The 23566-nt window shown below is 43.6% G+C and overlaps 1 protein-coding gene across 2 annotated transcripts in view; it reads left to right on the forward strand.

The window, feature by feature from the left end:
- Positions 1 to 23300, forward strand: part of SLC25A30 (solute carrier family 25 member 30) — a 38581-nt gene extending 15281 nt beyond the window's left edge. For both annotated transcript variants that reach the window (XM_053311534.1, XM_053311533.1), the window contains exons 5-10: positions 1616 to 1701; positions 4557 to 4652; positions 13359 to 13483; positions 16276 to 16414; positions 17175 to 17255; positions 19565 to 23300. In XM_053311534.1, the coding sequence (XP_053167509.1) occupies positions 1616 to 1701; positions 4557 to 4652; positions 13359 to 13483; positions 16276 to 16414; positions 17175 to 17255; positions 19565 to 19606 (569 nt within the window). In that variant the 3' untranslated portion in view covers positions 19607 to 23300. The remainder of the gene's footprint in view (positions 1 to 1615; positions 1702 to 4556; positions 4653 to 13358; positions 13484 to 16275; positions 16415 to 17174; positions 17256 to 19564) is intronic.
- The last annotated feature ends 266 nt before the right edge of the window (positions 23301 to 23566 follow it).

Consider the following 23566-nt stretch of genomic DNA (forward strand, 5'->3'; position numbering starts at 1 on the left):
TGACATCAGAGTGACTCCAATGTCAAGAGCTGCCCCTGGACTTTGGAATATGTTCCCTGTTGAAATAAGAGCCTTCCCATCTCTGGCAACTTTTAAAAAGGTGTTGAAGACACGTTTATTCACCCAGGCTTTTAATTAGATTCATGGTTTCAATTTTAATGCTGGTTTTAAATGATTTTAATGTTAATTGTTTAAAAGTTTAAATGATTTTAATTATTTTTATTTGTTGTAAACTGCCCTGAGCCATTTTTGGAGGGACAGTATATAAATCAAATCAAAAATAAATAAATGAGAGGTCAGAAGCAGAGATGGAGGGGATGTTTAGCAATGTCCTTTGCTCATAGTATTGATGGATTTTTAGTTGGTTAGTAAAGTATGTGGGGTGTATGTCATTGACCTATTACAAGATCTTCAAACTAAACATGTGCTTTAAATGTTTAGGTCAGTATAGGGTAGTATCTAGAGTGCTAGACTTCAGTGTTGGGAGACTTGGGTTCCGATTCCTACTTGGCAATGAATTCGATAGTCTCTTAGGATGGCCTTGGGCAAATTGCGCTATTGCATCCTAATCTATCTCACAGGATTGTTAAGACTGCAAGCTCAAGCAGTTGATAAGGCAAGATGTAAACTGAATAAGCTAAAATTTAAAATGTTTCTGATAATGTATCAGAACCTGACAATGGACTGGAAGCCATGCTTAGTTCACAAAGGAGTCTGTGGAAGAGGCATGACTTCTGTTGACCTAAACCTGTGCAGTGCAGTCTCTGGTGGACTCCACATGGCTCATAATAAATGTTTAGGGTTGTGCATGCACGGCAAGATCTTCCAGATGTACGTACAGGAACTGTAGAAGAAAAAGCTTATTCATGGGGCATTCCTCTTGTGGTATCTTTTTGTGTCTGAGGTCCCACAGCAGATTAGTTTCTTCCTCTAGGATGAAGTGATTTCTGCTGCAGTCAGAGTTGTGGCTGTGTGACTGGGCCCTGGATCCTTGTTGTAGGTGTATTGCAACACTGGTGCATCCTGTGCACCCCAAAAGGAGAAACAAATTAAAAATACATAGTTATACAGGAGGACATAGTTCATCGTGGGTCCAGCACTAGTGGTTTTGCATATCCGCAGTCAGGTAAAAGCCACAGTCAGGCACCGACCTTGGTATACGCAATTAAAAAATGGGAGCGGGGTTAAACCTGTATATCCAAGGGTTGGGCGTGACTGGAAATGACCTTGGAGGTCATTTCCCACTGCCATTTTGAGTTTGCTAGAGATCAGGAGCCATTTTATGGCTCATTTTAAAAACAATTTAACCCACCACCACCCTCCCCAGGGGGAAAACACAATTTTGGGTTGACTTTTTCCTCTTGGGGGTCATTGCTGGAACGTGGGAGACCCGCAGAGCATGGTAGGGCACCTAACCTCCAGATTCCCATTGCCCCAATTCCTCGGTATTCACGGTTCCAGTATCTGCAGCACTAGCAGAGAATGGAATCCCCACGAATACCGAGGTTTTCTTGAATATACTGTCTTAGTGTCACCAGTTTTTCAGGCACTTTAAAGCAGGCGGTTTATTGAATTCTAAAGATCTGTGCATAAAATGTTTTTGTTTCTGGAACAGATGAAACCCTGGCTGTAAATGTATTATGTGGAGTTCTCTCTGGTGTGATCTCCTCATCTATTGCAAATCCTACAGATGTCCTGAAGGTAAGAATTCCAGAACAGTTAGTTTGCATCAGATTGCTGTGTTACCTTAATGATTGGTTTGGATGAAGCAGGCTGTAATTAGTTTGTTGTGGTGTGAACCAAGAGGCTCTCTTGTGTACAGAAGCTTGTGCCTCAATAAGAGTAATGTTGCAAAGGGGATGTCTCCTAAATCTTACATAGTATTTTTAGTAGTATTGCTCCATTAAGCAGCTCACCATTAGGTAGTACTGCAATTTATTTATTTTGTCCTGTGTGAAGTAGTTTGTTTTAAAGACCTGTTTAAAGACTCACATTTCCCTGGCAGGGCAAGAATGGAACGTAGGAAACTGCCATATACTGAGTCAGACCATTGGTCCATCTAGCTCATTATTGTCCACACAGACTGGTAGCGGCTTCTCCAAGGTTGCAGGCAGAAGTCTCTCTCAGCCCTATCTTGGAGATGCTAGGGAGGGTATCTGGAACCTTCTTCCCAGAGCAGCCCCATCCCTTAAGGGAAATATTTTACAGTGCTTGCACATGTAGTCTCCCATTCAGATGCAACCGGGGTGGACCCTGCTTAGCAAAGGGGACAATTCATGGTTGAAGCGATTATGACATCACTACTCAACCTCCCTTCTCAGTGCAGGCCAGAAGCCTGTGTCAATCCTGTCTGACTTGTTTTGCACTGATTCCATAAAAGGAAATTAAGGAAATCTGCTACTTGTAGATTCCTGCATAATAGCATGTTTCTTTGCTGGCAATGAAGATTACATAGGAGGGGAGTGAAGACCACAACATTGGTATTAGAGCTGGTTTTAACTAAAAAAAAAAAAACCCTTCTTACATGGCATGCCAGTACAGGAGGAAAATGCTTCAATTTGATTTTTCTCCCCTGCTTTTTTCTTTTTTAAAAAGGAGCTACTTTGCAGAGAATGAAGTGGGAGCAAACATTGCCTGGTCAATGTCCCCTTTTATCTTTAGTCCTGGAAACAAATGAGAAGGGCTTGTGTCAGGGCATCCTCCACTCCCCCAGGGAAGGAGAAATGTCTTGAAAATAAAGGGCAATCATTACACTTGAATGGTTTAACTCATGTCTCTGAAGTAGATTGGACCTGTTCCCATATCTCCCAGGGCTGAGCTGCTTAGCAGCGGTGGGGTGACTGCTTTTATCTGACAGTGGCCGCCTCCATAATTTTGCTTCATTTTATCTCAGAACTGCTAGGCCTCAGTGCTCGTGTTAGACTTTTACCCCCTCTCCAACCTTGTATGGGGAGGAGCTACTGAGGGTGAGGGGCTCCTGAGTTCCTTGTAAGGCATGGAGAGCCTAGGATTTTTAACCATTGTGTTATAGAACTTCAGCCAGTGAAGTGGAGTCCTAGTCAGTGTTCCCTTTAACAGGGATTCCCAGATGTTGTTAACCACAACTTCCTGAATCCCCAAGCAAAACCCATTGCAGCTGGGGATTCTGGGGATTGTAGTCAACAACAACTGGGAATCCTTGTTAGAGGGAAACCTGGTCCTAGAACGTGAACACTCATTCATGTTCTGGACACTTCTCTGACTACTGGAATGCACTTTATGTGGGACTGCTGTTTGTACAAGGACATGTATTGTAGTTCGGGTTAGAACACATGAGCTTGAGGGCAAAGATAATTAACCACCAACTGAAAATGTGTATACTTAAAATGGTTACATGACATAGATCTGTAACATGTACTTGTTACATTGTATTCAGGAGGTCCTCAGTAGCACTGCTATTGCTTTAGTACTTATATTTTTTATTTCTGTTTAAACTGAAATTTCCTCTGCTTATCTAAAATATGAAAACGGCTTATTACAAGTATTTTAGCTCTTCGGAGTTGTTTTACTAACACAAACAGCAAAGCCAGATCATTAATTTCTTTTACATGAAAGATAGAAATGCCAAAAGAGAAACCTGCTGGAAGGATGGGTAGTTCATGCTTACCAAGATAGTGCCTACCATGAAAATTGTTAGAGCAATGACAGTGTATGTCTTCCAAGGTTTGTCTCTGTTGCACAACCTGTTAATGCCACCAAAATGGAAGTGATACTTTCTTCACATTGGAATTGCTCTAAATCTTGACCTTCTCTTCTTCAGCATTGTTGGTAAATTCCTGGGAGAGCACTCTGTAAGTGGTATTGCACAGAACCTTCCCATATAATTAATCAGTGGTGCAGCACGCCAAGAGGAAAAAGTAGTTGACTATGTTTGTAGTATCTAATTTAAGAACTGTCCTAAGTGCTTATTTCACCATATGCCAAATATAGCCGCTATATTCGCTATGATGGAACGTACTGACAAATTCCAAAAGAGCAATCTATCCTGATTTGGAGAGTAAAGATTTTGAAAATGCACATGTACCTGTTTTAAGCAATGGTAATTAAAGCGTTGTTAATCTTTTTTTTCTTTTTTTAAAATTCTCACTGGGTTTTATTTCCTGCCTTGTAGGCTGACACCACACATGAGGCCTTGTGTGGGAAAAACTTTCCCTGTCCTAAACTTGTGTTATAGTAATAGATGCCTCTCCATATTTCACTCTTACTTTTTTGTGCCATATTTCTCAATTCAGTTCAACTATAGGTGCTCCAATTAACTTGTTAACTTCTAATCATTCCCAAAATTTCTCTCTGGTTGCCCTTTCTAGCTTGCTTACAGTTTTATCGGAGCATTGCATCAGAACAAAGTATGCAGAGTGCTGATGTCTAGAGCATCTATAGTGATCTGCATATTTCCAATCGCAGTGAAGAGACAGCATCTGAGAAGTTGCACTCCATGGAAACAAAACATCACATTGATTTGATTGCATTAATTTTGTCATGTAACACATCTTGTTTTGGTTTAAAATGTGCTCTAGATCAGAATGCAGGCTCAAGGCAGTGTGATACGAGGGGGAATGATTGGCAACTTCATAAACATCTATCAAAATGAAGGCACCAGAGGACTGTGGAAGGCAAGTTGTTAATAGTAAATTTTAGAAATTGGCAGTGATTCTGCTGCCAGTCACGTGGGTTAGGGTGACCAGAATAGCAAAATGCTCTTTTTACCATGGTTTACATTTATTTTCAGCAGAATGTATTTGGGTTTCTTAAGTGTTGTGTAATGAACATGAATGTTGCATACCTGGGTTGTAGATAGAGGTTGTAGAGCCAGCGTGGTGTAGTGGTTAGAGTCCTGGACTAGGACCGGGGAGACCCGAGTTCAAATCCCCATTCAGCCATGAAACTAGCTGGGTGACTCTGGGCCAGTCACTTCTCTCTCAGCTTAACCTACTTCACAGGGTTGTTGTGAGGAGAAACTCAAGTATGTAGTATACCGCTCTGGGCTCCTTGGAGGAAGAGCAGGATATAAATGTGAATGAATGAATAAATGAATAAATAAAATAAAATATGCAAGTTAACATCCACTCACTCTTTGGGTTAGTTGGAGCCTTTTTAATTGAAGCTAACCTATTTTTGAGCCTGACAAATTTAATATCCCTGCACTGTATTAGTATGATCTACCTTGTTAAATGCTAATGGTGGAGCCCCTGGTGGCGCAGTGGTAAAACTGCCGCCCTGTAACCAGAAGGTTACAAGTTCGATCCTGACCAGGGGCTCAAGGTTGACTCAGCCTTCCATCCTTCCAAGGTCGGTAAAATGAGTACCCAGAATGTTGGGGGCAATATGCTAAATCATTGTAAACCGCTTAGAGAGCTCCGGCTATAGAGCGGTATATAAATGTAAGTGCTATTGCTATTGCTAGTGCTATTGCTAATGTTCTAGAATCTGTTCAAAGCAGTCTGAATGTGGGAAGCTGGACTGATCCTTTTTGGGATGCAGAAACAACCACCTCCTTTCCCAGTGCTCCAAGGTGATTGGAAGCCAGCCTTCTAATATCTAAAGATTTTGAAGAAAACATTAATGATTTTTCTCAGTCTCAGTAGATATAATGTACAAAAGAAAGTGGGGTGGGGATCTCAGGTTCTTAGTTCCCAGAAACGACCAGATTCTGCTTTGGATGTCCTGTTCATAGTACAGTTCAGGGGCGTAACTACCATTAGGCAAGGGGAGACAGATGTCTCGGGGCCCCACTGCCTCGAGGGGCCCCCCAGAGGGACATCACATGACTCCCCGCCCACCCGTGTTGCACCTCCTGTGAGTTATGTTGAGTCTTTTGGAGATCAGCAGTATTGGAGAGTAGCAGAGAGTAAAAAAACTAGATTCAATGTGAACTAGATATTCACCGTATTCATAATGGGGATGTGTGTGTGAGTGTAAGTGCACTATATATTGTGAAGTGTGTTTTTGTGTGTATATCAGTTAGGGGCCCATTTTAAAATCTTGTCTCTGGGCCCACTCCAATCTTGCTACGCCCCTGGTACAGTTGCAATTAAGGAGATGTTTAAATTCCTTGAGCATAAGCACATTGCTGTGTAACTGAGTAACAGTACTGAATACGGAATAGCGGCTGACACAGTGGAACATCGGCATTAGGGAACTGCTGGGGCTGCTGCATAATGTGAAAGGCAGCCTTGATGGTGTAGTGCAGGCCTGCTTGACTTTGCCCCTCAACTGTTTTTGGACTATAACTCCCATAATCCCCAGCCACAGTGGCCAGTTGCCAGGAATTCCCTTTTTAGATAGATAGATAGATAGATAGTTAGTTAGTTAGTTAGTTAGTTAGTTAGTTATTCAATTTCTATACCGCCCTTCCAAAAATGGCTCAGGGTGGTTTACACAGGGAAATAATAATTGTGAGCCCTTTGGGGACAAGGAACCATTTTATCTGGATTGTGATCCATTGTATCCATAAGAACTGGGTTTCTGCGCCTGCGCAGGGACCTCCCGGGCTGACTAGCTAGCTCCTCTTCGCGCCCCGCCCGTCTGCACGTGCCTTGCAGATTCCGTTGGAATCAACGGTTGGAGCGCCTCTCCTTCAGTTTTCTCTTGACCGCCAAAGTGCTTACACCTCTTGGCTGTTGCTCCTCAATTGTTATCTAAAATTTGTCTTCGGACTTGATTTTGGGACTCTGATTCTAACTACGAAGTTTGTACAGGACGGTTTTGATTCGGAACGGTGAACGGACTTGATTATGGACTCTGCTTTGTTTGTTCCTAAGATTGTTTACTGAATTTGACTCGGAACGGCATTTGGACAATGGAAGCTAAGAAGACCTTCAAACGGTGTGAAAAGTGTCGAGCAAAGTTGCCTTCGACTGATTATCACGACGCCTGTTTGATGTGCCTAGGAGAGAATCATAACACGGCGGCGTGTAAGATATTCTGCTCGTTTTCAAAACAGACTAGACAAAATAGAGCTCTCAGGCTTCGAGCTGCGTTATACGAGGAGGCACTTCGACCGCCAACTCCTCGTCCGTCGGCGTCGATGAGTTCCGGATCGACATCGGGAGCTTCGATGTCGAAGGAGTGCTGTGCGTCAAGCTCCCCGGGATTGGGTTCCAGTGGGTCTGCTGATACGCAGTCTAAAACCGCTGTTGACACTCTGTTTAAGAAACCAAAGGAGGTTTCAAAAAAACGGAAGCATAAGGATAAAGATCGTCATGCTTCTGAGAGGGAAGGTCGCCATCGTGAGGAGTCTTGACATTGAACTCCCTCACCGACGGCAGCACAGATTTACGACGTGGACTCGGCTGAGTCCCCCACAGCCTCGACGTCGACACCTTTGGTATCGACGGTCAGGATGGTTTCGGCTTCGACATTGACTTTAGTCTCGACATCGACACCAGCGTCGACATCGAGATTGGGCCAAGGCAGTCTGGGACAGGCATCGACATTGGAATCTACATCTACATCCACATCGACATCGACGTCGAGGCATTTGCAAGTCTCGGCATCGGAGCCTCCCATAACTGCCCAGGCGGTGTATGCCATTCCTCCGTCGGCGTCCACGGTTCCAGAGCAGATATTGAATGTGAGCACTGCTCCTTCGTCTGTGTTGACAGCTTCGACATTGAGGAGGATTCCTCATCTTTTGTCGCCGGCATTGACGCCGGCACAGTCCCCCTCGACGCCGAGGACTCCGAGTCTGGCTACACACGGGGACGGACTTAGAGAACTGCTGGAGTCGAGTTCGAGTACCCCCTCGGGTGCGATGTTTCGCGGATTCCTGTCGACAGGCTTAGACGAGGGTCCTGGAGGTGGAGAGCTGGCTGATCTGCCTCATATTGCCTCACTGACACCAGCAGTGATCCAGGATCCGCGAACCGATGTCGGGTGCTCTACGATGCTGCAGCCAACTCATTCCTGCGGTTTCCACCATGGTGTGCCGGATGATTATGCAGAGTTCTTGCGTTGGAAGGCGGCACAGGTAGAAATGCAACCAGTGCAAGGGCTGCGGAATTTTGTGCAGGCTGGACATCTTGCTCAGCCGCTGCTGCAGTCAGAGCATGCAGAGCATCAGGGGCCGTCTGTGAATTTACCTATACAAACACCGTTGGCGCAAGTTCAAACTTACCTTCCAGAGAATTCACAGTTACCTGTGGTCCAGACGAGAATGCCAGAAACACCTGCTGGGAAAAGAAAGAGGAAAGCAACATCTCCTCCTTCTGAACCATCATCTTCACCCTCTGATGACAGTGAGGACGATGAGTCGGGACCGGCCTCTGACAGGGATGATATCAGTCGTAGGTCGGACCCCTCTTTGGATGTGCCACCAAAGCTATCCACCTCGCCAACTGAGGAATTGAAAGCTTACCATATCCTCATAAGGGACATCGCTGAAGCCCTGGGCATGGACGTAAGCTCTCCGGATGCGGACATTGCTGACCCGGTCTATAATATGATGAAGCGGTCTAAGACTTCGCATCCTGTTGCACTCACCATGATTCCTGGGATAGACAAGGCTGCGAAGGTGGCATGGGACTCAGTGGGGGTCGGGGCTCCGACTTCCAAGCGCATTGAGAATTTGTATAGTGTGACTGAAGGAGAGAACTCTTACCTGTTACGCCATCCTATACCGAACTCCTTGGTTGTCAGTTGCGCTTCATCCACCAAGAGTGGACACCGTCATTCCACGCCTGCTGACAAAGAGGGGAGGAAAATTTACGTTATGGGTCGAAAGATCTATAGCACCTCCAGTTTAGCAATTCGTATTGCTAATTATGCGGCGTGTATGGCACGCTATAACCATTTACTTTGGGATGCGCTCTTACAGGATTCATCCTCTTTGTCTCCGGAGGACTTCCAATGGAGATTTAATGATGTGTACGAAAGAACAATGGCAATAATGCGCCAACAACTGAGCGCATTCAAACACTTGTCGGAGACGGAATCGAGAGCAATGGTGACTGCAGTGAGCTTGCGCAGGCATGCGTGGCTTCGCTCAGCAACCCTGCAGACAGACATGAAGGAGAAAGTCGAGTCCTTGCCATTTGACGGCAAAGGCTTATTCCGTGAGGACACGGACACGTCAATGGAGACGTTGAAAAAATCTAAATTCACTGCCCGCACCTTTATGGTGCCTTCGAGCGGTTCCAGCTCAACTGCAAGGAGCCTCACTTATTATCAGAGAAAGAGTGATCGATATCGGGACCGCAAAGAATACTGAAAGCAATTCAGACCTTACCAGTGCGGTAAGGGCTTTAACCAAAAACAAAAAGGAAAAACAGCTCGTCAAGGCGACAAGGACGCCTCCAGCAAGAGCTTTTGACGGGACTGTTCGTCCACTGCATCAGTTTTACAGCAGCCAATTACGTCCAACGCTACAATCCAGGACCCACTACATCGGCCCTGTAGTTGCCAGGATCGACATCAAACTGGCAAGCCGTGCGCCAGCATGGCACAACATAACATCCGACCGGTGGGTACTAAGAATAGTGCAGACTGGATATGCGTTGGAGTTCGAGACAAGGCCTCCCTTCTCTGGACTGGTCTATACGCCGGCCACAGAGGTGTTGCAGGAGGAGGTCAAGGTGCTGCTGGAGAAACAGGCGATCACGCGGGTGCAATGGGCGAACAGACTGACCGGCTACTATTCCCGGTATTTTCAGATACCAAAGAGAGACGGTGGAATAAGAGCCATAATGGACCTGAGGGGGCTCAACCTCTTCATTCGGACCAAGAAATTCAGAATGGTGACGCTGCAGGGAATTCTGCCTCTGCTGGTAAACGAACAGTGGGCAGTTACTCTGGATCTCAAGGACGCTTATTTTCATATCGGGATACAGGAGAGTCACCGCAAGTACCTCCGGTTTACAGTGGGGGCACAGATTTATCAATATGTGGTGCTTCCATTTGGACTTTCTACTGCGCCCAGAGTGTTCACAAAGGTGATGGCGGTGGTTGCGGCCCACCTACGAACTCAGGGCTTGAGGCTGTATCCGTATTTAGACGATTGGCTCGTGGTGAGCCACGACAGGAGTTTACTTACCCGCCAAGTGCAGATGCTGCTAGCCTTATTGGAGTGCCTCGGCATCAGTGTGAATTGGAAGAAGTCGAGACTCGAACCCATGACTCGAGTGAACTTCATCGGAGCAGTGCTGGACTTGGAATTGGCCAGGGCTTTCTTACCTGCGGAAAGAATTACCCAAATGCACGAACTCATACATCACTTTCAGAGGACTCCATGGCAGCCAGCGGTTCAAATCCAGCGGATGTTGGGTTTGATGGCATCATGCACCGCAACGGTGTCGCACATGCGCCTCCGCATGCACACATTGCAGCATTGGTTTCTCCACAACTTCCGACCCAGTGTGGATGGCCAGAACATGCACTTGACATTACCACAACATGTCCTCGCCAGCCTAGGGTGGTGGCTAGACATGGGCAATTTGGGCAAAGGAGTCGAGTTTGTGTCCAAGGAGCCCGCCTCCCGGATAACAACAGATGCCTCGATGACGGGCTGGGGTGCGCATTGCGCCAGCGTATGCGTGCAGGGGACATGGACCCAGTTGCAGAGACTTCAGCATATAAATTACTTGGAGCTATTGGCTGTGTTCCAGGGCCTAAGGGCATTCGAACCTATGATAAGGGGACAAGCAGTACAGCTAGAGTTAGACAACACGACGGCGATTGCCTATCTCAACCATCAAGGGGGAACAGTGTCACTGTCACTTTGCCTACTTGCGAGAAAAATATGGGACTGGTGCATTCGACATTCGATTCACCCGGTGGCAATACACATAAAGGGTGTAGACAACTGCTTGGCCGACAGGCTCAGCAGGGACATCAGTTTCAACCAAAGACACGAGTGGGAAATCAACCTGATGTATCTCGACAGGGTGTTCGAGATCTGGGGGGTCCCATCGATAGACTTATTTGCCACAGTTGCCAACAAAAAGTGTGTCAATTATTGTTCGCGTGCGGGCATAGGCCAAGGATCCCTGGGGGATGCTTTTCAACGGGCCTGGAAGACGGGACTGTTATATCTTTCCCCCCCGCTGCCGTTAATGGGCCGTGTGGTTGCGCAGATTTTGCGGGACCAAACGAAATAAATACTTCTGGCTCCATGGTGGCCGCGCCAGCCGTGGTTTGCCACACTTCTGGGAATGTCTCATTCAGTGTTCCACAAGTTCCCCAAGGCTCCAAACCTGTTACAAAGAGAACATGGAAAGGTGTTACACCCCGATGTGCACTCTCTCAAGCTGACCGCTTGGAGAATCAACTATTAAACAACATCTTACTGAATAGTAGGTGTGCGTCGACAAGACGCGGTTATGCCTGCAAGTGGAACCGCTTCAAGAGTTATATGAAGGGGAAGAGTGTCACGTCATTGCGTGCGACCCCTCGGGATGTGCTACATTACCTGACATCGCTCAAACTGAGTGGATTGGCGAATGTCTCCATTAAGCTGCATTTGGCTGCAATCTCGTCAAAGCACAGGGGATGGGATGGGTCCACGGTTTTCTCCCACCCGGAATGTAAACGTTTCCTGAAGGGTGTTAATAACCTCTACCCGCCTGTGCGCAGCCCAATGGAGCAATGGAGTCTGTCTTTAGTACTCTCTGCCCTAACGGAGGCACCGTTTGAGCCACTGGCAACTGTTCCACTAAAGTTTCTGACCTTAAAGGTGTCATTCTTGGTAGCCATTACATCGGCTAAGAGAGTGAGCGAGATGACGGCCCTGCGGATGGATAGACCCTACACTCAATTCTATCCACACAAGGTTGTGATGCGTCTCGATCCGAGATTCCTGCCGAAGGTGGTAACAGATTTCCACCTAAATCAAGACATAGTGCTGCCAACTTTTTTCAGTAGTCCGGAGATGGACTTAGAGAAGGCCCTCCACACGTTGGACGTGCGTAGATCACTCCTATATTATTTGGAGAGAACTCATGACTTTAGGAAGAGTAAAAAGCTTTTTCTCTCCTTCCGGGGGCGTAGCAAGGGCCGTCCAATCTCTCGCCAGAGACTTGCTCACTGGCTAGTGGAGCTGATTTTCCTCGCCTATAAAAGCCAGAAGATAACACCGCCGAAGACGGTTCGGGCTCACTCTACTAGGGCCTACGCAACGTCTGCGGCACATCTGTCAGGCATTAAAATGGCAGATGTCTGCCTGGCGGCGACATGGTCATCACATCTACCATTCGCAAAGCATTATGCTCTGGATCTGCGGATGGCTAGGGAGGCGAATTTTGGAAGATCAGTGTTGAAACGTGTGTTGGCATAGCTGGGGGTCATCTGCACCCGCCTCCTTATGGGGTAGCTTGCTAAACACCCAGTTCTTATGGATACAATGGATCACAATCCAGATAAACAGGTTGCTTACCTGTAACTTATGATCTGGATGTGATCCGTTATATTCATAAGTCCCTCCCAGCTGGCCCCGCTGCAGAATGCATGGACTAGTGGATGCTGGTGTGCGGATCGTCACTTATATGGCGGTCTGCGAGAAATCTGAAGGAGAGGCGCCCCAACCGTCGATTCCAACGGAATCTGCAAGGCACGTGCAGACGGGCGGGGCGTGAAGAGGAGCTAGCTAGTCAGCCCGGGAGGTCCCTGCGCAGGCGCAGAAACCCAGTTCTTATGAATACAACGGATCACATCCAGATCATAAGTTACAGGTAAGCAACCTGTTTATGTTTATATCTATCTATCTAAACCACTTTGGGAACTTTTGTTGAAAAGTGGTATATAAATATTTGTTGTATTATGGGAGTTGTAGGCTAGCATCTGCAGGAGGGCCTAAGTTGAGCTGCCCTGATATAGTACAATGGAGCAGCTGTGGAAGGACTTAAAATGCCTTGCAGCAGCTGCCCACCTAGTGCTACTTTTATTATTTCTGATGGAAGTAGTACTACGCAACTGTCTGTAAGCTGTTTTAAGTCATTCCATAGCTGCACTATTCCACTACATGGGGGCTGCCTTTTGCATTGTGCAACACGTCCAGCAATTCCCTAACTCCAATGTTCTGCATGAAATGTCATCCATTATGTGTTGAATGTGAATATTTATGTGATTCTTGTTTTGTGGAGTGCTTTTTTCCTTCGAATTTGAGGGGGAAAAGGAAATTCAAAATCTCCCCACAATCTTTTCTGAAACCTTGGATAGGGGAAGATGTTCCTACTAAACATTCTAAAGTTGGAGATTTTTCTACTTCCGACCTATAATAGGTTTATTAGGCCTGGATTCCATCTCCTTTGTGAGCTTTGCTGGTTAGAACTGAGGAATCCTATCCTCTTTGTCCAGAGCTTAATACAATTTCTTCATCCTTTTGGCAGGGGGTGTCTCTTACTGCCCAGAGAGCTGCTATTGTTGTTGGAGTGGAGCTGCCAGTCTATGATCTTGCCAAGAAGCACATAATTTTATCTGGATTCATGGGGGATACTGTGTACACTCACTTTCTGTAAGTTTTAAAGGGTGGTGGGTGACTGGTTTTTTCTTGAATGGAGGATAGAGAAGACTTAGCTTTGATGATTGAAAGGAGTTGCCGAGGTTGCAATCTTAAACACAAAAAGAGCTTATTTCTAAACACCATTCCTTTTTGCATTAAGGTGTAAGTCACCACAGGTGCTATAGTAAAAGGGTTTATAGTCTCTGTAGCATGACCTTCTGTGATGTCTCAAACCAAATATGTGTGGCTGTAATCCCACCATAAAATTGTGGAATATAGACTTTTAATACATGCACAACTCTCTGTATCTCCTAATTCTTCTAGTTATTTTGAAACTTGTTGTCCCTCAATGTTCTCCTAACCACAGGATTTCTCTTTTCCTGTTGATAAGTAATGGATAGTACAGGTGGCCCTCATTATTCGGAAGTAATTTCCGGCCACCTAGGAACTGTGGATAGGCTAATTTTGCCTATTTTAAAAAACTACTAATAAAGAAACAGCGAACTTGGGTTACAGTTGTGAGTTCAGGGGTTTTGAGGAGGGATCTGAAGGAAGAAAGAGGAGGTGGGTGTGGCACCACATCACATACTCAGGGAAGGAGTCCCAAGCATAGAGAGAGTGGGTGGAGTGACAGAGAGCCCTTCTGGTAGCGGAGGGCAATAGAGCTGGAGGACTAGTAGTCTTGTTGGTTCCATGGGTGGGCATTGGGTCTCCTAGACCCAATCCCAGATACGTGAAACTGCTATCCATGAGACCACAGATAACAAGGGTTACCTGTACTGTTTAACATGAATAAAACATGCCAAGAATTCAGATTTGCCTAATTTATAGTAGTAGTTCTTCTTCTTCTTTTTTTCTTTACAGTACTATAATTTTTTTTCATAGTACTGTATAGGCTTCTAGATTTTTCTCTGATGGTGCTTCAGGAACTCAACGTAAGCTACACTGAGGGAAATAAGTATTTGATCCCCTGCTGATTTTGTCCGTTTGCCCTCTGACACAGAAATGACCAGGCTATAATTGGAATGGTAGGTTTATTGTAGCTGTGAGAAACAGAATAACAACAAACAAACCCTCAAAAGCCCAGTGCCCAAAAGTCAGCAATGGATTTGCATTGTAGTGAGGGAAATAAGTATTTGATCCCCTATCAACCAGCAAGATTTCAGGCTCTCAGGTGTCTTTTCACTATATGCAGGTAACGAGCTGAGATGAGGAACACCCTCTGTAAGGGAGTGCTCCTAATCCCAGCTTGTTACAGTACCTGTATAAAAGACACCTGTCCATAGAAGCAACTAATCACTCAGCTTCCAAACTCACCACCACGCCCAAGACCAAAGAGCTGTCGAAGGATGTCAGGGACAAGGTTGTAGACCTGCACAAGGCTGGACTGGGCTACAAGACTATCGCCAAGCAGCTTGGTGAGAAGGTGACTACAGTTGGCACGATAACTCGCAAATGGAAGAAACACAAAATAACTGTCAATCTCCCTCGGTCTGGGGCTCCATGAAAGATCTCACCTCGTGGAGTTGCAATGATCATGAGAATGGTGACAAAGCAGCCCAGAACTACACGGGGGGAACTTGTCAATGATCTCAGGGCAGCTGGAACCATAGTCACCAAGAAAACAATTGGTAACACACTACGCCGTGAAGGACTGAAATCTTGCAGTGCCCGCAAGGTCCCCCTGCTCAAGGCAGCACATGTACAGGCCCGTCTGCAGTTTGCCATTGCACATCGGAATGATCCAGAGGAGAACTGGGCAAAAGTGTTCTTTCGAAAGAAAATCGAGCTCTCTGGCATCAACTCAACTCGCCGTGTGTGGAGGAGGAGGAATGCTGCCTATGAGCCCAAGAACACCATCCCCACCATCAAACATGGAGGTGGACACATTATGCTTTGGGGGTGTTTTTCTGCTAAGGGGACAGGACACCTTCACCACATCGAAGGGACGATGGACGGGACCATGTACCGTCAGATCTTGGGTGAGCACCTCCTTCCCTCAGCCAGGGCATTGAGAATGGGTCGTGGATGGGTATTCCAGCATGACAATGACCCAAAATACACAGCCAAGGCAACAAAGGAGTGGCTCAAGAAGAAGCACATGAAGGTCCTGGAGTGGCCCAGCCAGTCTCCAGACCTTAATCCCATAGAAAATCTGTGGAGGGAGCTGAAGGTTCGGGTTGCCAAACATCAGCCTCGAAACCTTTCTGACTTGGAGAGGATCTGCAAAGAGGAGTGGGACAACATCCCTCCTGGGTTGTGTGCAAACTGGTGGCCAACTACAAGAAACGTCTGACCTCTGTGATTGCCAACAAGGGTTTTGCCACCAAGTACTAAGACATCTTTTGTGAAGGGATCGAATACTTATTTCCCTCACTACAATGCAAATCCATTGCTGACTTTTGGGCACTGGGCTTTTGAGGGTTTGTTTGTTGTTGTTCTCTCTCACAGCTACAATAAACCTACCATTCCAATTATAGCCTGGTCATTTCTGTGTCAGAGAGCAAACGGACAAAATCAGCAGGGGATCAAATACTTATTTCCCTCACTGTACATCTATGTATTCATAGCCAGGAAAAACAAACAATGGAAACTGCAAATTAGGTTGGATTTTTTGTTTCTCCTTTCCTCCTGGCTGTTGTCTTTCATTTATGCCAGAACATGTCCTACAACATGTTATGGGAAATCCAAAACAAACAAAATAAAGCATTTCCATCGATAGCTAAACTGTACTATATCTTCCAGTTTACTTTCCAGAGGAAGGGATATTTTGATAATGGTACTGTATTCTGAATTTTTGTTAGAGCAAGTTTTACCTGTGGCTTAGCTGGAGCTCTTGCATCAAATCCTATTGATGTTGTGAGAACACGAATGATGAATCAGAGCGTTTTACAAAGTGGAACTCATTCTGGCTACAAGAATACTTTAGATTGCTTGCTTCAAGTAAGTACAACTTCTGTAGTGGTAACAGAGTTTTATGTCTCTTAAAGACTTACTTGTTTGGCCTGGCTTTCCAAGTATTTTTAATTGGTTTTAAATCGCTCTGAACTATTTTTAATTTGTTTTTGTATTGTTTTAACCTGTTTTAAATGGTGTTTGTTCTTGTATTTTACTTGTTGCGCACTGCCCAGAGCCTTTGGATGGAGCGGTATAGAAATAAATAAATAAATAAATAGATGTCCCTTAATAGAGTACCATGACCACTTGTCTGGAGTGAGAGGGATTTGAGATAGAGATAGATAGATAGAATAGTATACATTGTATATGATACATAAACTACTTATTCTCTGCTAGAAAACACTTTTTCTGTTTGAAAGAAGACTCTCTCAAATTGATGCATGTTAATGTTAATCTTTCTGATTAACTCATGCACCACCTGGGCATATTGGTGGCTTGGAAGCAGTGCCTGATGATGGCATTAGCTGAAGCTACCAGGTAGATTGAGGGAGTGGAGCATGGAGATTCACCCTGTGTGTGTGTGTGTGCACGCGCGAGAGAGGCAGGCAGGCAGGCAGGCGGTAGCAGCAGCAGCAAAAACCCTACCTCTGTCTTCTCCATCAATCCTCTGTGTGAACATCAGTGTGTAAGCATTTTGTGTCGAGTGTGTACACATATGGAGAGGGAGATTGCAGGTACATCTCTCCCTTCCTTCCCTGTAAATTATTGTGTATCCCTAAATATTCTCTTTCATATTTTTTAACAGACATGGAAGAATGAAGGATTTTTTGCATTGTACAAAGGATTCTGGCCAAACTGGTTGAGGCTTGGTCCTTGGAATATTATTGTATCCTTTTCCAGATGTATTGAAATATATTAACTTAAAAGATTACATGTTGAAACACTACCCATTTTATGCCAAATTATTTTTAAGATGACATTGCATTTGTAGCAGACTGAAGCCTTTGTCTCAGAGCAAGCTTACATGAGGGAAAGAAATGCTGAATCATCCCTGCTGAGCTACCTAGCTAGGCTTCTCCTAAAACTATTCTGTATTATCGATAGGTTCAAAATGCTGCCGCCACCACCCCTCTTACCGACAGAGCTGGAACCTCCCTGGGCTTGGGGTGGAATCCCAGGGAAAACTCTCTTTATTTTGCCATTGGATAAGTATAAAATCTTCCATGTGCAAGCCTACATGTGGTGAGAAAACTGATAGCTGCTGAATGTTTGAGAACGTGTTTGCACCAGAGAAATCTCCCTTCAGCCCCTGCTTTTCCTGAGTTAAAAGCCAACTTAGAGAGGCTTGTTTTTACAAAAGAACTAAAAAAATCCAGTTTTATTCCATTACTACAGACTGCTTCTGTCTAAGGCTTTCTCAGCTTTTAGATGCAGTTAAGAATACTTAGTAAGTTACAAAAATAGTTTGTCTTAGGCACACTTAAAATGTGTATAGAGTAGAAATATAACATCCCTAATGCAAAGTCTGATTAAACAGACTTTCCCCTAGATTAAACTTCCTTTTTCCTTGAACTCACTGAACTCCTGATAATTCAAGCTTCCTGCCTTCCTGTCTTTCAAGGATCTGCAGTTATTCTCCTGCAGCCAACCCCCATGGCTACATATCCTCCTGTGCACCTCCAGCCTAGCTTCTCTCTAACAAAGAACTCTCTTCTTCCTGGCAATAGCTCTGTAGGTCCCACCAACCAGGTGTGCTGATTTGCTAAGCCTGGAGTTCACCAGCCTGTCAATCAAGACAAGGGTCCACTTCCGATTAACTCTATAGAGGGGAGGGGAGGGGAGGCTGATCACTACAGCATGATTGTGGCATCTTGATCCTAAGCCACTTTTTTTTTAGCAGTTAACTTACTTCATTGTGTTTTTAAGTTGAAATAACCTTTATCAAATATTTTTGCATATCAGGACTTCCATTCACTAATAAGGTAATGTTCATTTTTTATTTAGTCTTCCTATGCTTAACACTAACCAATTTACTACTTCTGTGCTGTTTGCTCTAAAGGTTAATAGTATTATCAATTCCAGTGAAGGATGGGAAACTAGTATATCAAAGGAGGGACATGAAAGCAAAAGAGATCCCTAATAATTTGCATTTGATGTTAGAATATATTCACTTTTAGTGTACTCATGAGGGTACAACGTACTGCTAAAACATCCAATTTCAAGTTCTTGCAATTTGACTTAAGCATTTCTAGTGCCATATGCAGCACTGGAGCATGGTGTGGATGTGTTAGTTTGGTTTCTTTCTTCAGAGTGTTTTAGAGAAACTTTCATACGAGTTAGAATGTTGTGTGTAAAAACAAACAAAAACAACCAGGAAGCAAGTGTGGCAGTCTCTGCTTGGGAGTTCTTGACCTTATCTAAATCCATGAGATTTTTACTTAATTTTTTAACCATTCCACTGCCAAGGGCTTAAGTGTGCAACAACACTTAAAAACAAAATAAAGACAAAACAACAAAATTCTTGCAAAAAAGTAAAACATTACAGATCACTAGCAGCTAATAAAACATAGTGAACATATACAGTACAGTATGACAGTTCATAATATTGCAATCTTCCTATACATGCCAGTGTGTTCCCTTTCTTTATGGCTGGATAGCTTATAAAACATGGATTGGAGGTCCAAGATCAAGACTCGGTACTAGTTATTCTCTTTCTCTCCCCCACCCCTCCCGCCCCATACTTTGTGGGAGCAAACTAAATTTATTCTATATTGCTCTGATTCTCAGCAGTAAACACCCAGATGGAGCTGAAAAGGAGGGTTGGAGTGTACTAGAAACTTGAGTCACTATTTCAGTAAAGGGGGAAAATGTTTTTGTGTACTGGTATGCTCAGCAGAACATCTGATCTGAGGGCACAAGATACAGTCACTTTGCTGAAGGTAAGCAGGGTCAGGTCTGGTCCATGTCTAGATGGGTGACTCCCTGGTTGCATCATGTATGCTTCCTTAAGTTCAGTAAAGGAAGAAAGGATATAAATTAAATGTTTTAGTGGCAAGTGACTCGCTGAGAGAAGTTAACGTGTGTCTGTAGAAAAGGCAGGTAGAGAGAAACTTTATAATGAATGTTGCCTTTTCAATTGGTGGGTGGTGTTTTTCAGAGTTCTCTGCTTTGCATTTTTCCTTAATAATAAACTAGTTCTTTGTGACATATGAACAGCTGAAGAACATGGAGTTCTGACATACTGAATATTAGAAAACATTATTTCTTTCTTCAATGGATTCATTCACTCAAGTGCCCTTCAGCATATTTTTCTACTGTAGACTCCAGTACTGACTAAAAGCAAGTATCAGTGCAGTTGTTAAAACTTAAATGTCTCAAGTGCTGCAGAACTGTGTACTACTTGAGACTGGAACAAAATTTAGCACACATCAGAACAGTAGTTTTTGAATGCTCCTGAATTTCATCACTGATAATAGCCCAATTTATTGGTAGGTGGTGTAAATTTGGATCATGTCTGACTGCAAATGCTAACTGTGTGGAGGTCAATAGCTGATGCATCCAAAGTTCTAAGAAATGTTGCTTCATACCAAATATCAACTGTACTAAAATGCACTTCATAAAAGTTTGTTTAAATCAGTATTGCATTACACAGGTAATGCCCACAGCTTGTAGCATCTTCTAATGTGGGGGGAGGAGGCATGTATTTTGAGGTTGTGGAACCTGTTTTCTCCTCCCCACCCCCCACCCCTTCACCTGAAATCTGACATTCAGAGTGTGACTTAACCTTCCATTCAGTATTTCAGTGCTCTGTGAGACTAGTACTTCAACAGTCTCTAAATCCATACGCACAAGACACAATCCAGACTTAAGCACTGAAGTCCTACTTATTGCAATAGTCTGTTTTCATCAATATTTGGAAGTAAGTAGAACTTGCTTCCAAATATGTCTGTATAGGATTGAAGCCTTTGGGCTGCCTTACGTAATCTGATTTCCCTGCTGTTGAATGGAATGTATGAATTGACTATACTAAAAGGTATTGCATGTTAAGCAATAACAAAGTTCTGTCTGTGGGGTTGGAAGCTCACAACCCATTTTTGTATGCAGATTATCCCCTGGTGGTTGTAGTCATTCAAGTGTTGATGCCTTAATTTGCTTATGTTTCTCGCGAATGTGCTCACAGAATCCAGGGTGTTCTGGATATGTATGCCGTTAAGCAAACACTGTTTAGCAGTTAGTAGAAGGGGTGTATAATTTTGTCTCTTCTAAAATAATTAGGATTGCATTGCACATGAGAAAATTACTATCTGCACGTAGGTGGAGAAATCGACATGGTTACACATACATATATCTTGAAATGTGACAGTCCTGCATGGCTGTAAACATTCATGCACAGGCATGGGGAAGCTGCAGCTAACTGTGGCTTCTTTGCATAGGTGCGCACAATCTTTACCTGTAATGTAAGTAGGATTATTACCCATTCATTCCTACATACAGGTGCCTTCCACGTAGGAATATAATCATGCCTGAGACATCTGAGGTTTGGGATTCTTTCCGATTAAAAACGCATCAGCATAATAAAAGTACGAGCCCTTTCTCAGGATCAGTGAGAACGGCTTGGTGGAGGGAGGCAGGGAGGGTTGCTCAAACTTATCTTCCCCACAGACTATCCTTTGTTGTTCCCTGGGCAGGTGGATCGCCCATCCAGCTGATTGCCAGCAGCCCCTGGCAGCATGGAGGGTCAGGATGCGTCTTCCCGGCCCTCAGAACTCCCATAATGCACTGCGTGAATGCACAATGCATTATGAGTATCTCAGCAATGACTGGCGGGCACCCATCCAAGCAGCCAGCGCTACACACGAGCAGGGAAATGGGGTTAAGTTAGTGAGCACTTCCTTAACCTCATTTAACAGGGTAGCTGTGAAGGCGTTCTGCCGCTGAAATGCCGCTGGCAACCACACAGCTACCAGTGGTTCTTATGAGCAGCCAAGGCCAGGCTTGGCTTCCTTAGCCTGGTTGTGGCTGATCGTAAGAACAGCCTCTAGGTCTCTGCAGTAGAAGAGCCCTCTTATGCTGTTCGTGATTAGAAACTGTTTAAACAAAGTTGATGAAAGTCAACTTGTAATTTTCTGCCTTGGTCATAGGAACCACAGCTCTAAACTTAATTTCATATGTTATCTTTATAAACAAATATTGAAAGTTGTGCCCTTTTTGGAATTGTAACTTCACTAAAGTAACTTGTCAGACTGCCAGGTCTGCCAAAACCAAATGTTAAAAGTATTGTTTCTTACACTGCCACTTATTTTTTGTTTGTCTTCAGAGAGTTATTTTGGAGTGGCTGAATGTAAAAATATCAAGTATGCCTGTTTTGGTGGCCACCTACCCTAGAGCCCTTGTGCATTGAATGTGGAGGCTGGTGTATCTATGTAAAAATGATTTATTGTTTAAGTATTCATTCCACTTAAAACAGCTAACAATTTGTTAGGAATTGTTTTATGTTCAGTGTTTATGATGCACAGAAGAGCATTTTTTTTAAACGCACAAGCCACTTTTAATTTTGATATTGACAAATGTTTGTATGGTTTGGGTTTTTTTTAACTGCTTTAAGGGTAGAAGTGACGGTGTGGTCATAGAACACTTTATTACAATTATGTATGAAGTCTGGAGAAATATGTTTGTATAAATAACAGAAGTACCTGTGTTCTGAAATTTCACTTGAGACCTACTAAAAACTTAGAAATTGGTAAATTGGCTTATCCCCACTAACAAAGAAGAATTTTAAACTTCAAATCAGTTACATTTTTTGCAGAATTGTTCAGCGGTGTTACTTGAGCAAAGCTTTTAAAGGAAAAGTTTATTAATGCAAATATGATTTGGATGTTTCAGAAAAACAAGTAACAAGGGCTAGCTTCGAAATAAGCAGCACTGAATATAACAGAAGGAATTCTGTCTTGCATTTAATCAATTTTCAGGTTTCAAGAGGCATAAGCAATATCTGTGATAAAACGCTTACCCAATATCTCTCTTTGTTAACAAAGAAGGTATAAATGTATATCGGTGGCAGTTGGGCGTCTTACCATGTTACATCATGGAATAGAAAAGGGACTTGCTATGTTCTCTGTGCTTCTTTCTCCACAACAGTTAAACCTCTTCCTGGCATGGGAATGCGTAATTACTTCCTACATCTCCACTTCTACCCAACCCAAAGGGAAACTTTACTAGCTGGGAGTAGAAGAAGATAATGTGCCTTTTAAATGGGGAAGGGTTTTCTTTCTGGGTTTAAGAAAACTTCCTCTGTCTGCTTCTAGTCACTGGCTTTGAGTAGTGTCTAGGAAACATGGCCCTATGAACTCAGTCTATATAAAGACATTTTCCTTTTTAAAAAAAATCAGCCTTGGAAGGTTAAATTGTAATTAAAAGCAATGAGTGACCATTGATTTAGGAACTTGTAAGAGTTCCTAAAGGTATTAGACTGCTTGATAAGCCGTATGAGCAAACTGCTCAAAAATTCTGCATTAGCTTATGAGCAGCAAATGTACATACTGTTGTCTTATATGGATCTGAAATTCACTCTTTGTTAATTTAACAATTACAGAATTTTTATTAATGGCTGTAAAATGCTCAAATCAATTTTCATGCAACAAAATTTTAAATTATAGTGAGGAGTTTGGTTCTTCAAAATTTTGCTTATATAATCAATTAAATTCTGGGTCATATCCATGCAGCATTTCTTGAATGTACATTGTTTGGTTTGTCAGGCCACTGAATTGTTTAACAATGTTATTTATTTGTGCAAGTTCTGTACCATTCAAAGTGCATTCACTGTTATGTTTATGCTTTGTTCAAGCAAGTAGAATGTTACTTAGTTTTTTAAAAGGCAGATATGGAAAAACAAGATTTCTTCTGGAATAAGAATAAAAGGTAAAAATAGAAATATCTGTGTTCTTCCTACTCAAGGAAAATTTCCATTATATACATTTATGGCTGCAAATTGTGTGTGACATTTTGTTAATCTTGCTTTTGGTAAAGCCATTTGCTTGCTAAATGAAAAAGGGAATATTCTATATTCCTAATGAAATGAAAAAGGGAATATTCTGCAAGCCTATAAAATAATGTGGATCCCAAACTTCCCCTAAATCTGTTTATAAGGATTTCCCTAGTCTTAGATCTCTAGGCTGAATAAGTGGGAGGGTTCATGAT

The sequence above is a fragment of the Hemicordylus capensis genome, chromosome 3 (assembly GCF_027244095.1).
Source record: "Hemicordylus capensis ecotype Gifberg chromosome 3, rHemCap1.1.pri, whole genome shotgun sequence".
NCBI lineage: Eukaryota > Metazoa > Chordata > Lepidosauria > Squamata > Cordylidae > Hemicordylus > Hemicordylus capensis.